The sequence below is a fragment of the Cyclopterus lumpus genome, chromosome 12 (genome assembly GCF_009769545.1).
Source record: "Cyclopterus lumpus isolate fCycLum1 chromosome 12, fCycLum1.pri, whole genome shotgun sequence".
Classification (NCBI taxonomy): domain Eukaryota; kingdom Metazoa; phylum Chordata; class Actinopteri; order Perciformes; family Cyclopteridae; genus Cyclopterus; species Cyclopterus lumpus.
The window spans coordinates 20,574,655-20,591,595 of record NC_046977.1 but is presented as its reverse complement, the minus strand read 5'-3'; the positions used below and the strand labels follow the sequence as shown (position 1 = coordinate 20,591,595).

General features: G+C 43.1%; 1 protein-coding gene across 6 annotated transcripts in view; it reads right to left on the bottom strand.

Annotated features, from left to right (window-relative positions):
* shroom3 (shroom family member 3) overlaps positions 1–16,941 on the bottom strand; it is a 65,025-nt gene that overhangs the window by 31,640 nt on the left and 16,444 nt on the right. For 4 of the 6 annotated variants that reach the window (XM_034546786.1, XM_034546788.1, XM_034546787.1 and 1 more), the window contains exon 3: positions 7,877–8,095. In XM_034546786.1, coding sequence (XP_034402677.1) covers positions 7,877–8,095 — 219 coding nt within the window. Of the gene's footprint in view, positions 1–7,876; positions 8,096–14,998; positions 15,133–15,358; positions 15,452–16,941 lie in introns of those variants that run through there. The other 2 variants (XM_034546789.1, XM_034546792.1) reach the window with 2 other exon arrangements.

The window sequence follows — 16,941 nt, the reverse complement described above, 5'->3', positions numbered from 1 at the left end:
TAATCACGGAGTTCCACAAGGTTCTGTGCTTGGACCAATTTTATTTACCTTATATATGCTTCCTTTGGGCAATATTATCAGGAAACACTGCATAAACTTTCATTGCTATGCAGACGATACTCAATTATATCTATCGATCAAACCAGAGGAGACCAACCAGCTCGCTAAAATTCAAGAATGTCTTAAAGACATAAAAACATGGATGACCTGCAACTTCCTGATGTTAAACTCAGACAAAACTGAAGTTATTTTACTGGGCCCTGAACACCTCAGAGATCAATTATCTGGTGATGTGGTTTCTGTAGATGGCATTTCCCTGGCATCCAACACCACTGTAAAGAATCTCTAGTTATCTTTGACAGAGACTTGTCCTTTAACTCCACGTTAAGCAAATCTCAAGGACTGCATTTTATCAGCTACGTAACATTTCAAAAATCAGGCACATCTTGTCTCAAAAAGATGATTATTATCAGGCTGCTCTAATAAGTCTCTTAAATCCCTCAGTTGATCCAGAATGCTGCAGCTCGTGTACTCACAAAAACTAAGAAAAGAGATCACATGACTCCTGTATTAGCTGCTCTGCACTGGCTCCCTGTAAAATCAAGAATCACATTTAAAATTCTTCTCCTCACCTACAAAGCCTTGATTGGTGATGCACCATCATATCTTAAGGAGCTTAATATTACAAATGTGTAATTTGTGATTTTGGGCAATACAAAATAAACTGAATTGAATTGAATACCAGTTAATGTCACTTAAGTTTTTGGTTTATTTCTAAAAACACACAGCTCTGTGATCCACCTCTGGCCTCAGACACAGAGGAGGAAGCAGCTGCAGGTTAAATTTACAGGTGTTCAGTGTACTAAGGTGTAGCTCCTCAAAGTGCTACTACATGATTCCCATGGCACTCCAACTGCCGGATTCTTGGGAATCCTGTGTCATGGGAATGTCATCGGATGTATCCAAAATAACCGAGAGAAATGGATGATGGAACGGCGAGGAAATCAGGTGTCAAGGCCACACCCAGCCCCAACGCGGTGTAATGAAAGACTGCAGCGCTGTATAGCCCCAGTTTCATCAGAACACACACACAGGTTCACCTGTGTGTGTGTTCTGATCATTTTGAAATGTGAACCCTCAATAATTATGGATAATAACTAGCCGTCCTCCTCCTGCTACTCTGCTACGCCGGACATATCCTCTGTATCCTCTTCCCGGGAGTCATTGTGCCTTCTCGCCTCATTGGGTCCATTGGACCTGGCTGTGTCTGAAGCTGGTCCTGGGTCCTTGCCTCTGCTTCCTGTATCCGGCCCTATCCTCCTTCTCTGTGTATCCTGCCTCAAGGTTCTGGCCTCATTGGTCCGGCCTCTTTTGCGATGCCTCCTGCCTGGTGGGCCGGCCCCCTGCCATGGCCCTGCAGATGTGCCCCGTCCCCCTCTCTTCCTCCTTCTGTTTCATGGATTGTGGAAATCTGGTACGTTGTCCATGCCTACTACTAATTATTCATAATTTCTGTCATATTCATGTAATGTGTTTATGTAACTCTGTAACTCTGTTCATCTGGTCACATGACATCTATTCATCTGTCCATCCGGGGAGAGGGATCCTCCTCTGTTGCTCTCCTGAAGGTTTCTTCCCTTTTTTCCCTGTCAAAGGTTATTTTTGGGGAGTTTTTCCTGATCCGATGTGAGGTCAAAGGTCAGGGATGTCGTATGTGTACAGATTGTAAAGCCCTCTGAGGAGAATTTGTAATTTGTGATATTGGGCTATACAAAATAAACTGAATTGAATTGTATGTATGTGTTTTTACTGGAAAACTTGAAGGGCCTTTGGAACCTCCTCATGGACCCCTGGGACTCATTCATGATTATGTGTGTGTGTTAGGTAGGCTATCATTTCAGTTTTTTAAATTTTTTAAATTGCTAAACTGTCCCTTCGACAGTGATAGGAAACATATTCAGATGCTAAATTAAGCTAACGGGACCAAAAAGCTCAATGCTAACCAAACTGGGCCCCGTTACACCCAGCTTGAATCCAGAACAATCCGGGACAAATTGGAACGATACCTTACCTAGAAGCCAACCAAATTCAAGCAAATTCTAAGCTAATGGGAAATCTAAATCTGAATAAAGGGAGACCAAAAAGATACCTCTAAGCTAACAGGACTAACCAGCTAACTCTTAAGCTTTTAGATGAAAAAGCTAACTCTAAATGTATGTTCCCAAATAATATGACTTGATCTTAAACTTTATTGCTACAAACAAACTACTGTGTTTGCTGAGGGCAAAAAGGAACTTTGTGTCCAACTGTGTAAGCATTCAGCCGAGCTTCGCACAAACACTGGAAGCAAAGAGAAAACCGCTGGCCTCCATCCTAAGAGCAAAACAACCACCAACAACTCCAAAGCATTGCATAAATCGTGTTCATTGAAGTGGAGAAGAAACCGAGATGGAGACATTGTGGTAGTGGCAGCAGTGAAGATTGGAGCTATTTGTTGAACCACAGATGGTAGCTTCTCACAAGTCCTGTCCTCATAGTGGATGGGTGGATGGTACCCGGCTGGTCTCATCCAGTATTGATAGCTATACCTATGAAAAGAAAGCTCCATAATTCGTAGACATCCCTCGACATCATTTCGTATGCAATCCATGTTATAATAAAAAAGAAGAAGTAAGACTGCAAAAACATACACAGGAGACACAAACAGCAAACGGCATCTTTCAGCCAGGAGACCGCTGTTTGTGAAAGGAGAAGTCAACATTGATGTGTTTGTCATGTAACAGCTTCTCCACAGTTAACCAGCTGATGATCTATTGTATGTATATCCACGTGGAAAATATCTGAGCTGGAAATGTTATACTGACACAGTCTGCCTCAAACTGTCTTTACTTCCCTGTGTGTGTGTGTGTGTGTGCATGTGTGAGTGTGTGTGTGTGTATGTCTGTGCATGTGTGTGTGCGTGTGTGCATGTGTGTCTGTGCATGTGTGTGTGTGTGTGCATGTGTGTGTGTGCGTGCGTGTCTGTGCATGTGTGTGTGTGTGTGCGTGTGTGCGTGCGTGCATGTGTGTCTGTGCATGTGTGTGTCTGTGCGTGTGTGTGTATGTGTGTGTGTGTGTATGTCTGTGCATGTGTGTGTGTCTGTGCATGTGTGTGTGTGTGTGTGCGTGTGTGTGTGTATGTGTGTGTGTTTAGGGTGTGTCTCTCTGAACATGAACAGAGACCTTATCTATTGCCGTGGGAAACTGTTCCTCCAGCCCAGAACAATAATCTCTATGATCTGCTCGGAAACCAAAATGGGAGAGAGAGAGATAGATAGAGAGAGAAAGAGAGAGAGAGAGCGATAGAGAGAGAGAGAGAGAGAGAGGTGGGCCAAAGTGGATGCTGGGGACACTTGACTTGAAATATTGTGAAAATATTTTAATAGCTCTTCTGCATGTTTGGCGTTTGTATTAAAAAAATACTTTAGAAATGTGTGTATATGATAGTACTTTATATGACGCCAATGAATAGTATTGGTACCATTTATGCCACTAGTCCTGGTCTCTGATTGGCTGGCAGTGTTTGCAGATGCTTCAAACGCGGTTCTGTTCAGCAATTTGAACGCTGACTACGTGTACATGAACATTCGGTTTTCTGTTGGCAGAACACAGTAGAGAACACAGTAGAGAACACAGTAGAGAACACAGTAGAGAACACAGTACGCTCAACTACCTTCTTGAAAAGGTCGGAGTTACGATTTGTGTCCATATCCCCCAAACTATTTTTAGAACGTTTAAAAGTAGGTGTGTTTGACCAGACAAATGGGCTGTTCTTTGGGCCTTATGTATGAAACACACAGAGCTCATCATAAAACTGCAGTAAAAACTCCAACTGAGAGACTCGTAGTCCAAAGAACGCTCCTAAATTCTTTTTTTGTATTCTGGGACACCGGAACACTCTGTTGAATACTTCTCGGTGTCGTGAACCAAACTTTATTGAAACAGAAGTTACTACTACTACTACTGGTTAGACTAGTAGTCGGGTGAGTATAAGATTCAAAGGCAGGAAAGGCTACGTTAGATGGGGGCTCAGAACGGTGCCCAGGTAGATTCCTGACACCACAGCCTGACACTGAGGGCTTAGTGATGTGGCACATTTTACTGTGTGCTGATAACTACAGACCCCTGGAACCTCCTCAAGGACCTCTTGATCAATAATCCTTGAAAAGTCGTCAAGCACCTATGGAACCTCCACTGTGGTGCCACTGTTACCTCTTCCAGGACTTCTGGAACTTCCCTTGAGGATCCCCTGAGACCAAGGACATTCAAACATTCAAACAAACATCAATCTAGTCAACAGTTCAACAACAGATCTAAATCAGAGCTCGTGGACTGCAGGTAACTATAGCAACATTGGCAGTAAAGTGCCTGGTGAAACCTACGGGTTAAACCGATATTACATGTAAACAACAGTGTAGTCCCGCTCATCATCAAAACACAAAACACAGTTATTACAGGGACTAACACTAGACTGCACTGTGTGTGTGTGTGTGTGTGTGTGTGTAAGGGAGTTTGTTTGCGTTGCACAAGCATGTGTTTTTGGAAATTACGTGATGATGTCGTTCCAGAAAAATGTGGTGATCCAACTACAGAAACATCTGAGGAGGAGTTAGGAAAGGAGTAGGAAAACAGGGGAAGAGTGATGAAGGAGACAAGGGAAGAGAAAGGGAAGAGAAGGGAAAAAAGAGGAAGGAGAGGAAAGGAATACAAGGGAGAAAGAAATATTTAAAAAAGAGGATAGCCAAGGAGGAGAAGTGAGGAGATAGAACAAGGTGGAAAGGAGGAAAAAAAAGGAGCAAGATAGGAGAGGAAAGAAGGAGAGGAGAGTAGAGGAAATAGGGCAACAGGGAAGAAAAAGGAAAGGAAAGAAGGAGTCTTGAGAAAGAGACTGTGATTATAAATCAGTCAGTCTGTCCTCTTCATAATAACACCCAGCCTCATGGGGCTCTGATGGCCCGCTTCCTGTTTTGGACCAATAGGAGACAAGCATTGCCCTCCCTCGTCGCCCCCCTCCTCTCTCCTCAGTGGTATCTGATAACCACCCAGAGCCCAGGGGATTGTGGGAGAATAGAGTCAATCTGGCTGTTTATGTGACTCAATGAGACCAACGGTAGAGCATACCGTATAATGACTCCTTAATGTTGTTACGATCACCTGGGCCTACGTGATGCTGCCCGAAGGCACTTCAGCATGACACGTAGCTGAGAACCAATCTTAAACCTGCGGGGGGAGGTTCACTCGGTCACCCTACCAAAATAAAAGCATTGTGTATTCAAATACAAATCAGACAAAACAACCAGAGTAAACGTCTGTAGTCACACTAGCACTGACTGACTGACTGACTGACTGACTGACTGACTGACTGACTGACTGACTGACTGTGTCTCTCTCTCTCTCTCTCTCTCTCACACACTCACTCACACACACACACACACACACACACACACACACACACACACACACACACACACACACACACACACACACACACACACACACACACACACACCATATTAGGATGAAACTGTAGCAGAGTGTCAGTATTTATAGATTGTTTGTCTGTACGGGCTAAGGAAGAAAGCGAGATATGACAGTAGAGTGTTACCGCGGGTGGTATCCCCCTAGCACAGAGACACTAGAGGCAGGAACTACTTAGTTATTTTTATTAATTCCAGGCGGATGCGGTCTCTGCCGTGCTTTCCGCTGATCTGCTCCCGTGGACAGCAGCGCAGGTCCGGCGTTCTGCCGAACCCCCCCCACCCCCCCCCGCTCCTTTGTCCACCTGCACACTTATAATGGGGAGCAATCATCGTTAGACCCAGGTGAGGCCAATTGGGCCTCCACCTGGTACCGTTCCCTGAGCCTACTCCCCCACTCCCCTCTGCAGCTGAGCTTAACCACACCCAGCCACCACAGTGTTGAACCAGGAAGCTACTATAGATGAGATGTACAGGCCTCATATGTTCATACACACACACAACAACACAGCATGTAATTCACACATAATTCACCGTTACAGAATATTGTACTCTCACTCATTTCTTCAATTCTGATGTCAAAGAGTTTGTAAGCCTAAGAACAGCTGGGCTGAGCCTCACGATGGCACAGGGGGGTGGTTACCATAGCAACCTGATCAGACTCTGTTTACACTGTTTCCCTGCTGAGTTGGAGCCCTGAGTCACAAACACACGTATGAATGCTCTGACCGTAACACGTGCACACACACAAAGGAAGCACAGACAGGACATCCCTAACGCCCCACTTCCTGTTTGAAGCCACAAGGCCACCCAACAGGGATAGACAAATACAATTAATGTATTGATACTGGAAGGAACTGTTGTCAAATGGTCCCAGTCAGCGTCACATTGTGTTGGTCTCTCACATACTGTTGCCATACTGTATGCTGAGGGCATACTGTTCCCTCTTTTCTTAAATGTTTATAACCATCATTGAAACATCAGAAGCACTGCATGAAATAAATACTGTATCCCTAATATTATTGAGAGCTCATCAAAGCTGAGCAGTGTTAAACCTTCCCTCAGCCGAGACCAAGACCACGCTGTCAACAGCCACTAAACGTCTTCCCTCTGAACCCTGAGTAATATTCAAAACAACGGGTTGAATGGCTAAAGTGACAATTCAATTCAGTTTATTTTGTATAGCCCAATATCACAAATTACAAACTCCCCTCAGAGGGCTTTACAATCTGTACACATACGACATCCCTGACCTTTGACCTCACATCGGATCAGGAAAAACTCCCCAAAAATAACCTTTGACAGGGAAAAAAGGGAAGAAACCTTCAGGAGAGCAACAGAGGAGGATCCCTCTCCCCGGATGGACAGATGAATAGATGTCATGTGACCAGATGAACAGAGTTACAGAGTTACATAAACACATTACATGAATATGACAATGTATGAATGGAACTCCAAACCATGAAACCTGACGCTGGCAGATTTTATACATCCGGCAACTTCCGATGAGTGATGAGTGAAACCAATGTGGAAGTGTCCTAAAACTTGCATTCACTTCACTGACCAGCAGGGGGCGACTCCTCTGGTTGCAAAAATAAGTTTGGTTGTATAGAAGTCTATGAGAAAATTACTCTACTTGTCTCTTGATTTATTCCCAGGAAACATTGTAAACATGAGTTTATGGTCTCAATCTCTAGTTTCAAGATGGGTGACGTCACCATGTTTACGTCCTCTTCTTTCACACGGTCTATGGCTGTGGCTGGCTAGCTAATTAAGCTAACGAGATTCATGGGTTGGCTGAAAATGCTGTCTTTTTCTTACTTTTTAAAAAGGTAAAATATTTCTTTAAAGTTGCAATATTCTTCCTTAAAAAAAACATGTAGGGACTGAAAAAGAATCCCTCTCAACCATTGGTTATGACCCAGTAGAAATGTGTGCTCTCTGACTGTATTCTCTGTTTTCATGCCGTTGATGGAGTGTAAACCTCCCCAGGTCCAACAGAACAGGACCGAGTTGCTCACATTAGCCTTAACTATGTGTGTACACAGTGGGGACATTTTACTCAATGGAAGTGCTCATCGTGACTCGGGAATAGAAACAAAAAACCCAAAAACTTAACAAAACAATGTCGCATGAAATGCTCTTTGGTCACGGGTTACTCGGAATTCAGCTAATTAGCTAAACACGATAACAGTTATGTTGGAGCAGACAAACACACGGTTTGATCCATTCCTTACACTTTTGAGAGTGAAAGAAAAGAAACTTTATATCCAGACTACAACGTGTGGAGAACAGGAAAGCTTAGCAGGCCTGCCGTGCCCAGTTACAAGAAATGATGATGGTTGGAGGCCCTCTCCTACCTGCTCTTGATGCGTAGTTGGACTCCTCCGGCTGAACATGGTCTGCTGTGGCGGGATGACGGCGTTGTTTGTCGTCGGCGTTGTTGCTGTGGTGGTGGTGGTGGTGATAGAGATGAAAGAGGAGGAGGAGGAGGAGGAGGAGGAGAATTAGGAGGAGGAAGAGCAGGGAGGGAGGGACGTGAAGAACCAAACTCCTTGATGTATCCTGGATCAAACTCCCTGAGGAGAGAGGCAGAGAATGAGAGGATATAAAAAATGAGGATATAAAAATGAGAGGATATAAAACTCAGAACATGGTGCCGTGCACCATGTTCTGAGTTTTATATGTCAATATTAATTGATTAGTTTGCTATGAATGTGGTGAATTGCTTCCATATGCTAATAATGTCGATTGTCAAAATAAAGCTGATATCCAGTAGCCATGGGCAGCATGAAGACACAGAGGCCGACCCCTAATGAAGATTGGGTAAAACCACTAAGTGTCGATGCTCTCAGAACACTGTGTTCCTTCTCCAACTTTCTTTTAGATTTTCTGGCCCGAGGCAGGTTGGCTAATCAATAACCATCACTTCTATGGCATCACCACACGGCTGCCAAGATGAACCGGGCTGGCTGCATTCATCCTCCGACATTCACATTCATAATTTAGTAGAGGTACAGTTATTGCACGCAGCCAAAACACAGAATACGAAGATTTGGCTTTTGGCTTCAATCAAAGGCAAATGGATATGAATAAAGCGAATTTCCACCAGGCAAAAAATTCATCTTATTCGCGCAAGTTGAAATATTTAAACTTTGCCGAAAAATATGCCCAGTGCTGGGTTGGCTCAAGCCAATCAGCGTTGAGATGCTCCGCCCGTCTTCACTGACGTCGTGCCGTTAGTGAATCTAACTGGCTGCTTGAATCGGAAGTTATTCAGACGGAGTGGGTGAAAGTCACCGAGCTGTGTGAGCCTACAGGTGATGTTATGAAGCCAGACACCAGGGCATTAGATGTTCCGACGTTTATGGGATGTCCACAACAAGTATAAAGCAGAACTAGTGGTTATTTCCATACTGGATAGCAGAAATGATAACTGTTTTTACGGAGGCAAGCCACAGAGATAAGCCACGCCCCCTTTCAGGCGCGAATTAACCACAAATAGTCGGGCGAGTAAGCTCATGCGAGTAAAGAGTTGCGAAAAAAATTTAAATGTCAAAATATAGCCGTGGTAGAATTAATTGAAACACTCCTCGGAGTGCACAATATTGATTTCTTCATTATACTATTTATTTTGTATTTGCAATTTCATGAGATATGCTTTTCCGTTTTATAGCCTGTTGTGACCCTTGGCCTTTTGGGGAAGTGTCAGTTCGAATTTGAATTTGAATTGTTGCTTTTTTTTATTACCAAAGTTGCAGAATTCTGCCTCTGGATTTTGTCTCTTAGATACTATTGTCTGTTCCAAATAAAAAACTGATCCCGCATTTGTTTAATTTGTCATGAACCATGACTCCCGTTACACCCCAATAATTATAACTCAGATACCAAATGCTGTTCGCCACAGCGGCCCGCAGAGCGTGATAAATGAGCTGCAGCTCAAAGGTCGCGGTATCGACAACAGTGGAAAGGGTCAAAGTTTAAAGGTCAGAGGATCCTGGAAGCAGAAATACGCCTCTGAGTCCTTTTGTCTCTTGGACAAAGAGAGAGGTCAATTACTCTCTGTTTAAGTATGTGAGCCAATGAATCACCTGTCCCACACACACTCACACACACATTGGATAAACAGGTTCATTCAGGTAAGTGAGAGTCTAGGATGTGTTTAGCCTAGCTTAGCACAAAGACAGGGAACAAAAGGAAACGGCTAGCTTAGCTTCATCAGAAGCGAAAAACATCCACAGTCCAAAAACTATTTCTAGATGCTGTGTATTGTTATTTGAGCAGGTGTAAAAATAAAAATCGAAATCATGGTTTGGCAACTAGTCCGCTCTTTGGCAAGAGAGAAGAAAGAAACAGCCAATCAGAGACCTCGAGGCGAACCGCGGGACAAAGTTATTGTTTCATCTTTTCAGAACTCGCTGGGTAAGTTCCAGAATATTAATCAATTCAATAAAACACGCATTCAACAGCTGTGGTGCAGTAATTGGTTCCCAAAACTTTCTCGATAAGACAACTCTGATATCAGACTTCCTAACACAAATTCTGGGAGGATTTACTGCAGGACTGGTGTGTGTCAGGCTGCATCAGTATTACCTAGGGGTACCTAATAAACTGGTAACTGTGTATAAGTGAGTGAAGCGAGTCCTGCTATCTGTCATTGGAGTCACAGCTGCCTCCTCCCTCCCTTTTGAATCGAAAATCCTTTGAAACAGAGATGAAGGCCGAGGACAATACACAGCTGGCAAACAAAAACACACCCAGACTAATATTATTAACTGAAAACATTCCACTGATGAGTATTCAGAACACAATTCTGTTTCACTCACACACACACACACACACACACACACACACAGGTGCACAGATAAAAGGCCCATTACAGAAAACCTGTCGAGCTGGTCAGAGGAATGTGTGGCAGCCATGACACACTCAAGTCACCTGAACGGGAGGGACACATTCCATTTCCCATCTCATTACTCATCACTCTCACTAAGTTCTAACCTACATGTAGAGGAGCGCTTCAACCTCAAACGGGAACCTTAAACGCTGTTCCCGGGCGTTATGCTTTCTTCGGCAGTGCCCGGATTTCAGCCCGAGACTCTCATGGGTTTGTGGTCCGATGCGAGCGACGGCCTGACTGGTCTTTGTGACTCGGGGAAGGACCCAGCCAGATGTTCCTCGGCTGGTGTGGACCACATAGCGCAAACACGTGGCTGTCAATGAAGGATAAGCATTTGTTTGCTCCACTTTTTTCCCGAAGGAAAGACGGAAGCATGCGTTCAAAACATTTACAGGTCCACATGCTGCTCACCTTATCTTAACAACAGGAAGTCAGGCAATAAGAGATTAACAGCATCTTAATTTTACAGCATCCAACGACAGAGTGGTTTATTAGGGTTAACAACATACAAAGAAAACACAACTTAGATATTCCTTTGCAGGATGTATCAGTCCTGACTAACGAAGGGGTTCACACCTAATCCTCAGTGTAGCTGGTCCAGGCTGAGGAAGAAGATGATACATGTGTTGCGTTTAATCACAACAAGCTAACGTAGTCACACTCGGCAATTTGGCCGCCAGTCGTCTTGGATTTTTTGCAACCAGTGAACGGAAGAGACCATATTTAGGCAGCAGAGGAGTGACATAGAGACATCATCTACTAAATAAACAGCATGCTGTATTGAAGACTTGGAACCTGAGATTGAGAACATAAACTCATGTTTAAAATGTTTGAGGGAATAAATCAAGAGAGAAGTAGAGTCATTTTCTCATAGACCAGAGGAGTCGCCCCCTTATGGTCACTAGAGAGGAAGCAGGTTTAAGACACTTCCACTTGAATCAATTTTTCATACCCCGGAGGTTGTCACCTGATGCAAACTCAACTCAATATGGGCCGGTCCCAGTTGGTACGGTCTGCGTAGTTATGTTTCTGAAGTGTACGTCAGGCTAAGGTGTATTAACAGGCCCTAAAGCGTATACAAACCAAGAGCTTGAGATAGAAACAGAGTTAATTATGTGTCAATGGAGAAGATAGTTACAAAGACTAACCTTAGCAAGTCCTCTTTAAAAGATGCATTTTGGGATCGCTTACATCTACACCTAGAGTAGAATGGTCCAACAGCGACAGGGTGGACAGATGAGTCCCCACAAAGACACCGTGTGAACATTTCATGCGTCCCCACAATGTTGTCGACACACACACGTAGCCACGCACAGAGAGCGGTTGCCATGGGATACGGTTTTCAGCCCTTAATGACTTCTTCCTCTTCTTTTTTTACAGCGGAGAAACTCAAACATTCATTAAGCTCGATTACGTCAACCGGCAACAAAAGAAGCACAAAGACGGAGAGTCACTGGAGATGAATGGAGGAAGACAAAGACAGAGAGAGAGAGAGAGAGAGAGAGAGAGAGAGAGACGGAGTGGAACACCTATAGACAACGACACAACTTTGGATTAAAACTTGATACAAGACAATGTTCAAATTACAAATTATCGTCTAAGACTCTAGACAAACTATGGAATAATTGTTGTCATTTCCTGGTTTTAAAGGCTGCATTACACTTCAGTGATGTCATTTGATTGACCCAATCAATCATTATAACCTCATTACGGATGCTTCTTTATCAAAAAGCTTATTGTGTAAATATTTTGGCAGTAGTCAACCCTGAGAGAAATTCCGCTTTGAGGATATAGTGAGCAGACGCACGCGGAGAGGATCCCGACTACTTCTGATTTTTCACCTTTAAGACCTCCTTTGTGTTATACGTTTTGAATACAGCAACTGGGTGAAGAAATGACATCGAAACACAACAAGCAATGAGGGTTACAAACCCACCCAACTCATGCTACTTTGCTATCTGGAAAGCTGGCTAAATATGTCCAATATTCCTACTCTAAACTCTTATAATTTAATATTTGGAGGAGATCTGAATTGCTTAATCAATCCCAGTCTGGACAGATCAAACCCTACTTTAAAACAACCTTAAAAAATGGGGAAAACCCTGTTGGCTTTTATGGATCAGGTTGGATGTACCCTGGAGGTTTAGAACCCCACCGATAAGACTTTCTACTTCTTTCTACTCGCATATCACCTGTCCTACTCTCGAATTAATTATTTCTTTATTGATAAAACCCTCCTTCCATCAGTGGCTAATACAGAATACTCTGCAATAGTAGAATCTGACATTGCTACAGTAATTCAAGATCAACTCATAAAATCAATCAGAGATCTATATTTACAAAACTCAACAACACCATCCCCTAAACCTTCGAAACAAAGATTACATTTACAAAAGGAATACAACTTACCGTTAACAGGCAAATATTACAGGGTCGTGGATTTCATTATGAACATGGTGAGAAAGCAGGAAGGTTACTAGCTTACCAACTAAAGGGGAAATCTGCCTCTGAGCAAACGTCATGAATTAAAAAACATCTCTGATGGGACAGTAATTCCATCTGAAATTAATAATATCTTCAAAGACATTACAAAGATATTACTCTAACGTATATCGATCAGAAAGTTCACCCAACAACATAAACATGGAAAGGTTTCTTGGGGGTCTTATTTTCCCAAATATTAATAACGGCCATAAAAGGAAACTAGACCAACCATTAAATACGAATGAGATATTGGCATCAATTAGTTCTACAAAGCGGCACAGCACCTGGGCCAGATGGTTTCCCCATTTATGTTTTTAAAAGGCATTTTCAGATAAACTATTACCACTTTTGCTTGATATGTTCAACGACTCTTTAACCGAAGGTTCTCCGCCACAAACCCTGAGAAATGCATCAATGAATCTATTGTTAAAACCTAGAATAAAATGCAAATGATGTGGATAATACCTCTTCTTAATGTAGATTATAAAATTCTGGCGAAGGCCCTAGCTATGCGTCTGGAAACAGTTAACCATAAAGTAATTTCTGAAGACCAAACTGGTTTCATAAGGAATCACCATTCTTTCAGTAATATCCGCCACCTGTTTAATGTTAACTATTCCCCTGTGTCTGGAGAGATCCCAGAGATGGTCCTCTCTCTAGGCATTTGATAGGGTGGAATGGCCCCATCTATTCAGGATTTTGGAAAAGTTTGGTTTTGGTCCTCAATTAGTCCCTTATTATTCGCCTTAGCTTTCAAATTTGTCCAAAAGTGAATAATTCCCTTTAAACGATTTGTCAATAAGGACTCCAGAAATACAACTGCCTTTTCAAAAGTGTGATTCTGAATTAAAATATATGGGCATCTATATGACTTAAAGCTTATATAATCGGGATTTCACTCCATTAATCATCAAGATGAAGACAGACTTTGAAAAACCATCTATGCTTCATTAACCGGCAGAGTTAATTCTTTTAAGATGAATGTTTTACCACGTTTCTTATATCTTTCAATGCAGTGGAACTTCTTATCCAATTTCAATCATCCAGTTTATATTCACATTTAAAATGTGTCTGAAAAAAGACACTAACAATAACACAACTACAGTTGATCAGTAAGGTAACTACATCTCTCAGTCGTGGCAGTCAGAGGTCAGAGGTCGTCGCACCAAATATCTCTGCCCCGACAGAGATCCCTGTTATTGTAACCGACGACCATCCCCTCACACGCGGTGACACGCTGCTGATAACTGCTGCCCCCCCCCCTCAACACCCCGCTCCTGGTAGTATTTTGATAACGTGACTCATCTTCTGCTCTCGCCTCTGGTCAGCTCTGGAACTCTGTCCGACTCCCTGTTTTTCACTCATGTTTGAAAAGTCGACCTAATAATAATGGAAGTTCTCCCGGAACCTTTAACTGGAAAAGGCATAAACAACACAACAGAATACCAGTAGAACAGTCATTAGACATCAAACCCCCGATGCACAGTACAGTGTAAAACATAAGATAGATAACACACTTATTACAAAATTAACTGATTACATCGTTAAAATGCTATCATTTGGCAACAGTTTGTGACCCTTTTCCGTTTCAACATGACAATGACCCAATGACCTCAACCACGCTGCAAGCAGCACTTCCAGCTTCGAACGGCCATGCGCTCCAAATGGGCAAGCCCCCCAGACAAGCGGAAGCCAAGCAGTCGGCCCAATCTGAACCGGAAAGTCCTCCGAAAACACCCGCCACGAAACGGGCACTGCACTAGTATACTAAATTAAAGGATCATGCTGTAGCAAAAAAAGATGTTACTATCCCGTGGAGTGATAAATGAGGTTTCAGACTAATCTCTGCCAGAACGCAAGGACTGGATGAGAGTGGTCAACTTTGCATTCTGTCGGAGTCACACAAACAAAACAAAACAAAGCACATGCAAACACTAAGATACGAAGACAGCCGCCAAACCTGCTCGAAGAAATGCGGACTGAGTGACTGCAGAGTCTGGTCACACTGAGGACACTGACAGGACAAACACTACCAGCCCGGAAGACATATACTTCTACATTATGGTGGTTTCATTAATATGGAGGAGACAACTCTCACCAGATGCTGCCTGTCAGATGGCTTGTAGATTTATGAAAACAGCTCCATGAGCGCCACCAGTACCCATCAACCCCAGCTGCTGAATCCTGGTATAGTGGAGCAGATGCTACAAATGCTGTATTAACAATATTGGCCTATTGATTGTTGGTCCACCACTTTTGGTCCAAGCTGAAATATCTCAACAAGTATCGGATGGACCATCATCAGGTCCAAATTTGTCTTTGTCCAAAATACCTGCAAAAACAATGACATTCACATAAACCTCTGCTATAATTTGTGTTGAGTGCTAATTATCAAATGTTTGCATGCTAACACACTAAACTAAGATGGAGAACAAGCTAAGTTTCGTAAGTTTCGTACCTGCTAAACATCCTCGCAGAGCCGCTACCTTGGTTGTTGATGATTAGTCTTGTTTAAGCCACAAGTGCAGCGCCCTTGGAAGACAACCGGGAAGAGCTTTTTTGGGGAAGGGAAGAATGGACCCTGGAATCAAATTTTTTGGTCCAGAGTGAGATATCTCCAAGACTTGAAACAAGAGAGTTATGAACCTTACGGATCATATTCCTGCTTTATAGTGGCTAAATCTAAAAATGATGATAAAAGGATTTTAATGACCCCATGACCTTTTCTCTAGCACCACCCTCAGAGCAAACGTTTCCTTTTTAGCTGGTATCACTCTCAGAATATGTTCTGTAATAAACATTGAAGCCTTTAGCGTGAATGCAACCCAACATTTGACAGCTTTTATGTGCATGTCCAACCAGTGTTTATGGTAAGTGTAGACAATTGAATCAATAAATTCCTCAGTGCGTGCTATGTTAATGCTCAGTAGGAATCCATAAGAAGTGGAAGCAGTCACCGTGACACCACCCATTGGTTTGTGGACCTCAACTCCGGCATTCGCCATCTTGTTTTTTGGCATCCAGAAGTGACACGAGTGAGGTACAAATCAAACCCTGAATAAATCATTTTTAGTCGACCAAAATGTCACAATTAACTTTCATGAACTGAAAACGGACTGTGACAGGGTTAAAGTCGAAAACACAACCCCACTCTCAGACCTGCTTCATGGTCTGTTTGACTCTAAATGACCATAATTTAATAAATGAACATCATGCTGTATTGAAGAAGACTTGAAACTAGAGATTGAGACCATGAACTCATGTTTACAATGTTTACTGAGGGAATAAATCAAGAGAAGTAGAGTCATTTATATAGACTTCTATACAATCTGACTTTGTTTTGCAACCAGAGCAGTTGCCCTCTGATGGCCATACACGAGAATGCAAGTTTGAGGCACTTCCGCATTGGCTTCACTTTTCAGAACCGGAGGTTGCCTGTGTTGAACGTAGCCAGTTTGCAATACAAGCCAAGACACATGTTGTTAAGCCCCGTGGGCAGAGGTGCACTAGCCTGTAGTTCTTCCTTGCATCCAGCTACGTCGGTGTCCTGTGAAATGGCCGCGCTGGATGCAGGAAGAACAGTTGCAGCTGCGAATCGACTACATTTACCTTCAACATTGATTGGACGTCCACATAAAAAGGTGGCACATTTTCCCTTCAAGACTTTCTGCTCTGACACACAATCCTGCCACAATGACCGGCACTAAAAAGAATGCTTGCACTTTGAGCAGCAGGTGCCTCCTGTCTAGTTTTTTCTTCTTGTGTCTCCGGGCAAACGAAACCTCTTCATGTGTAACGTGACACCAGCGTAGCGCAGACTGCTGCTTACTGGGGATAAAAGAACAAAACTGTGAAAACAGCTGCAAGGTGCATGGCACGGAGTAATGGAGGCAACAAACACAGCCACAGCACAGGTGAGCGGTGATACTCGTACCCATGAGGACAGCCAGTGTCATGTATCAATGAAAAGACGGATCAAAGCTGCTCTCATGACATCAGTTTGCGTCACATCCAAACTCCATCTGAGAGCCCGGCTAACGA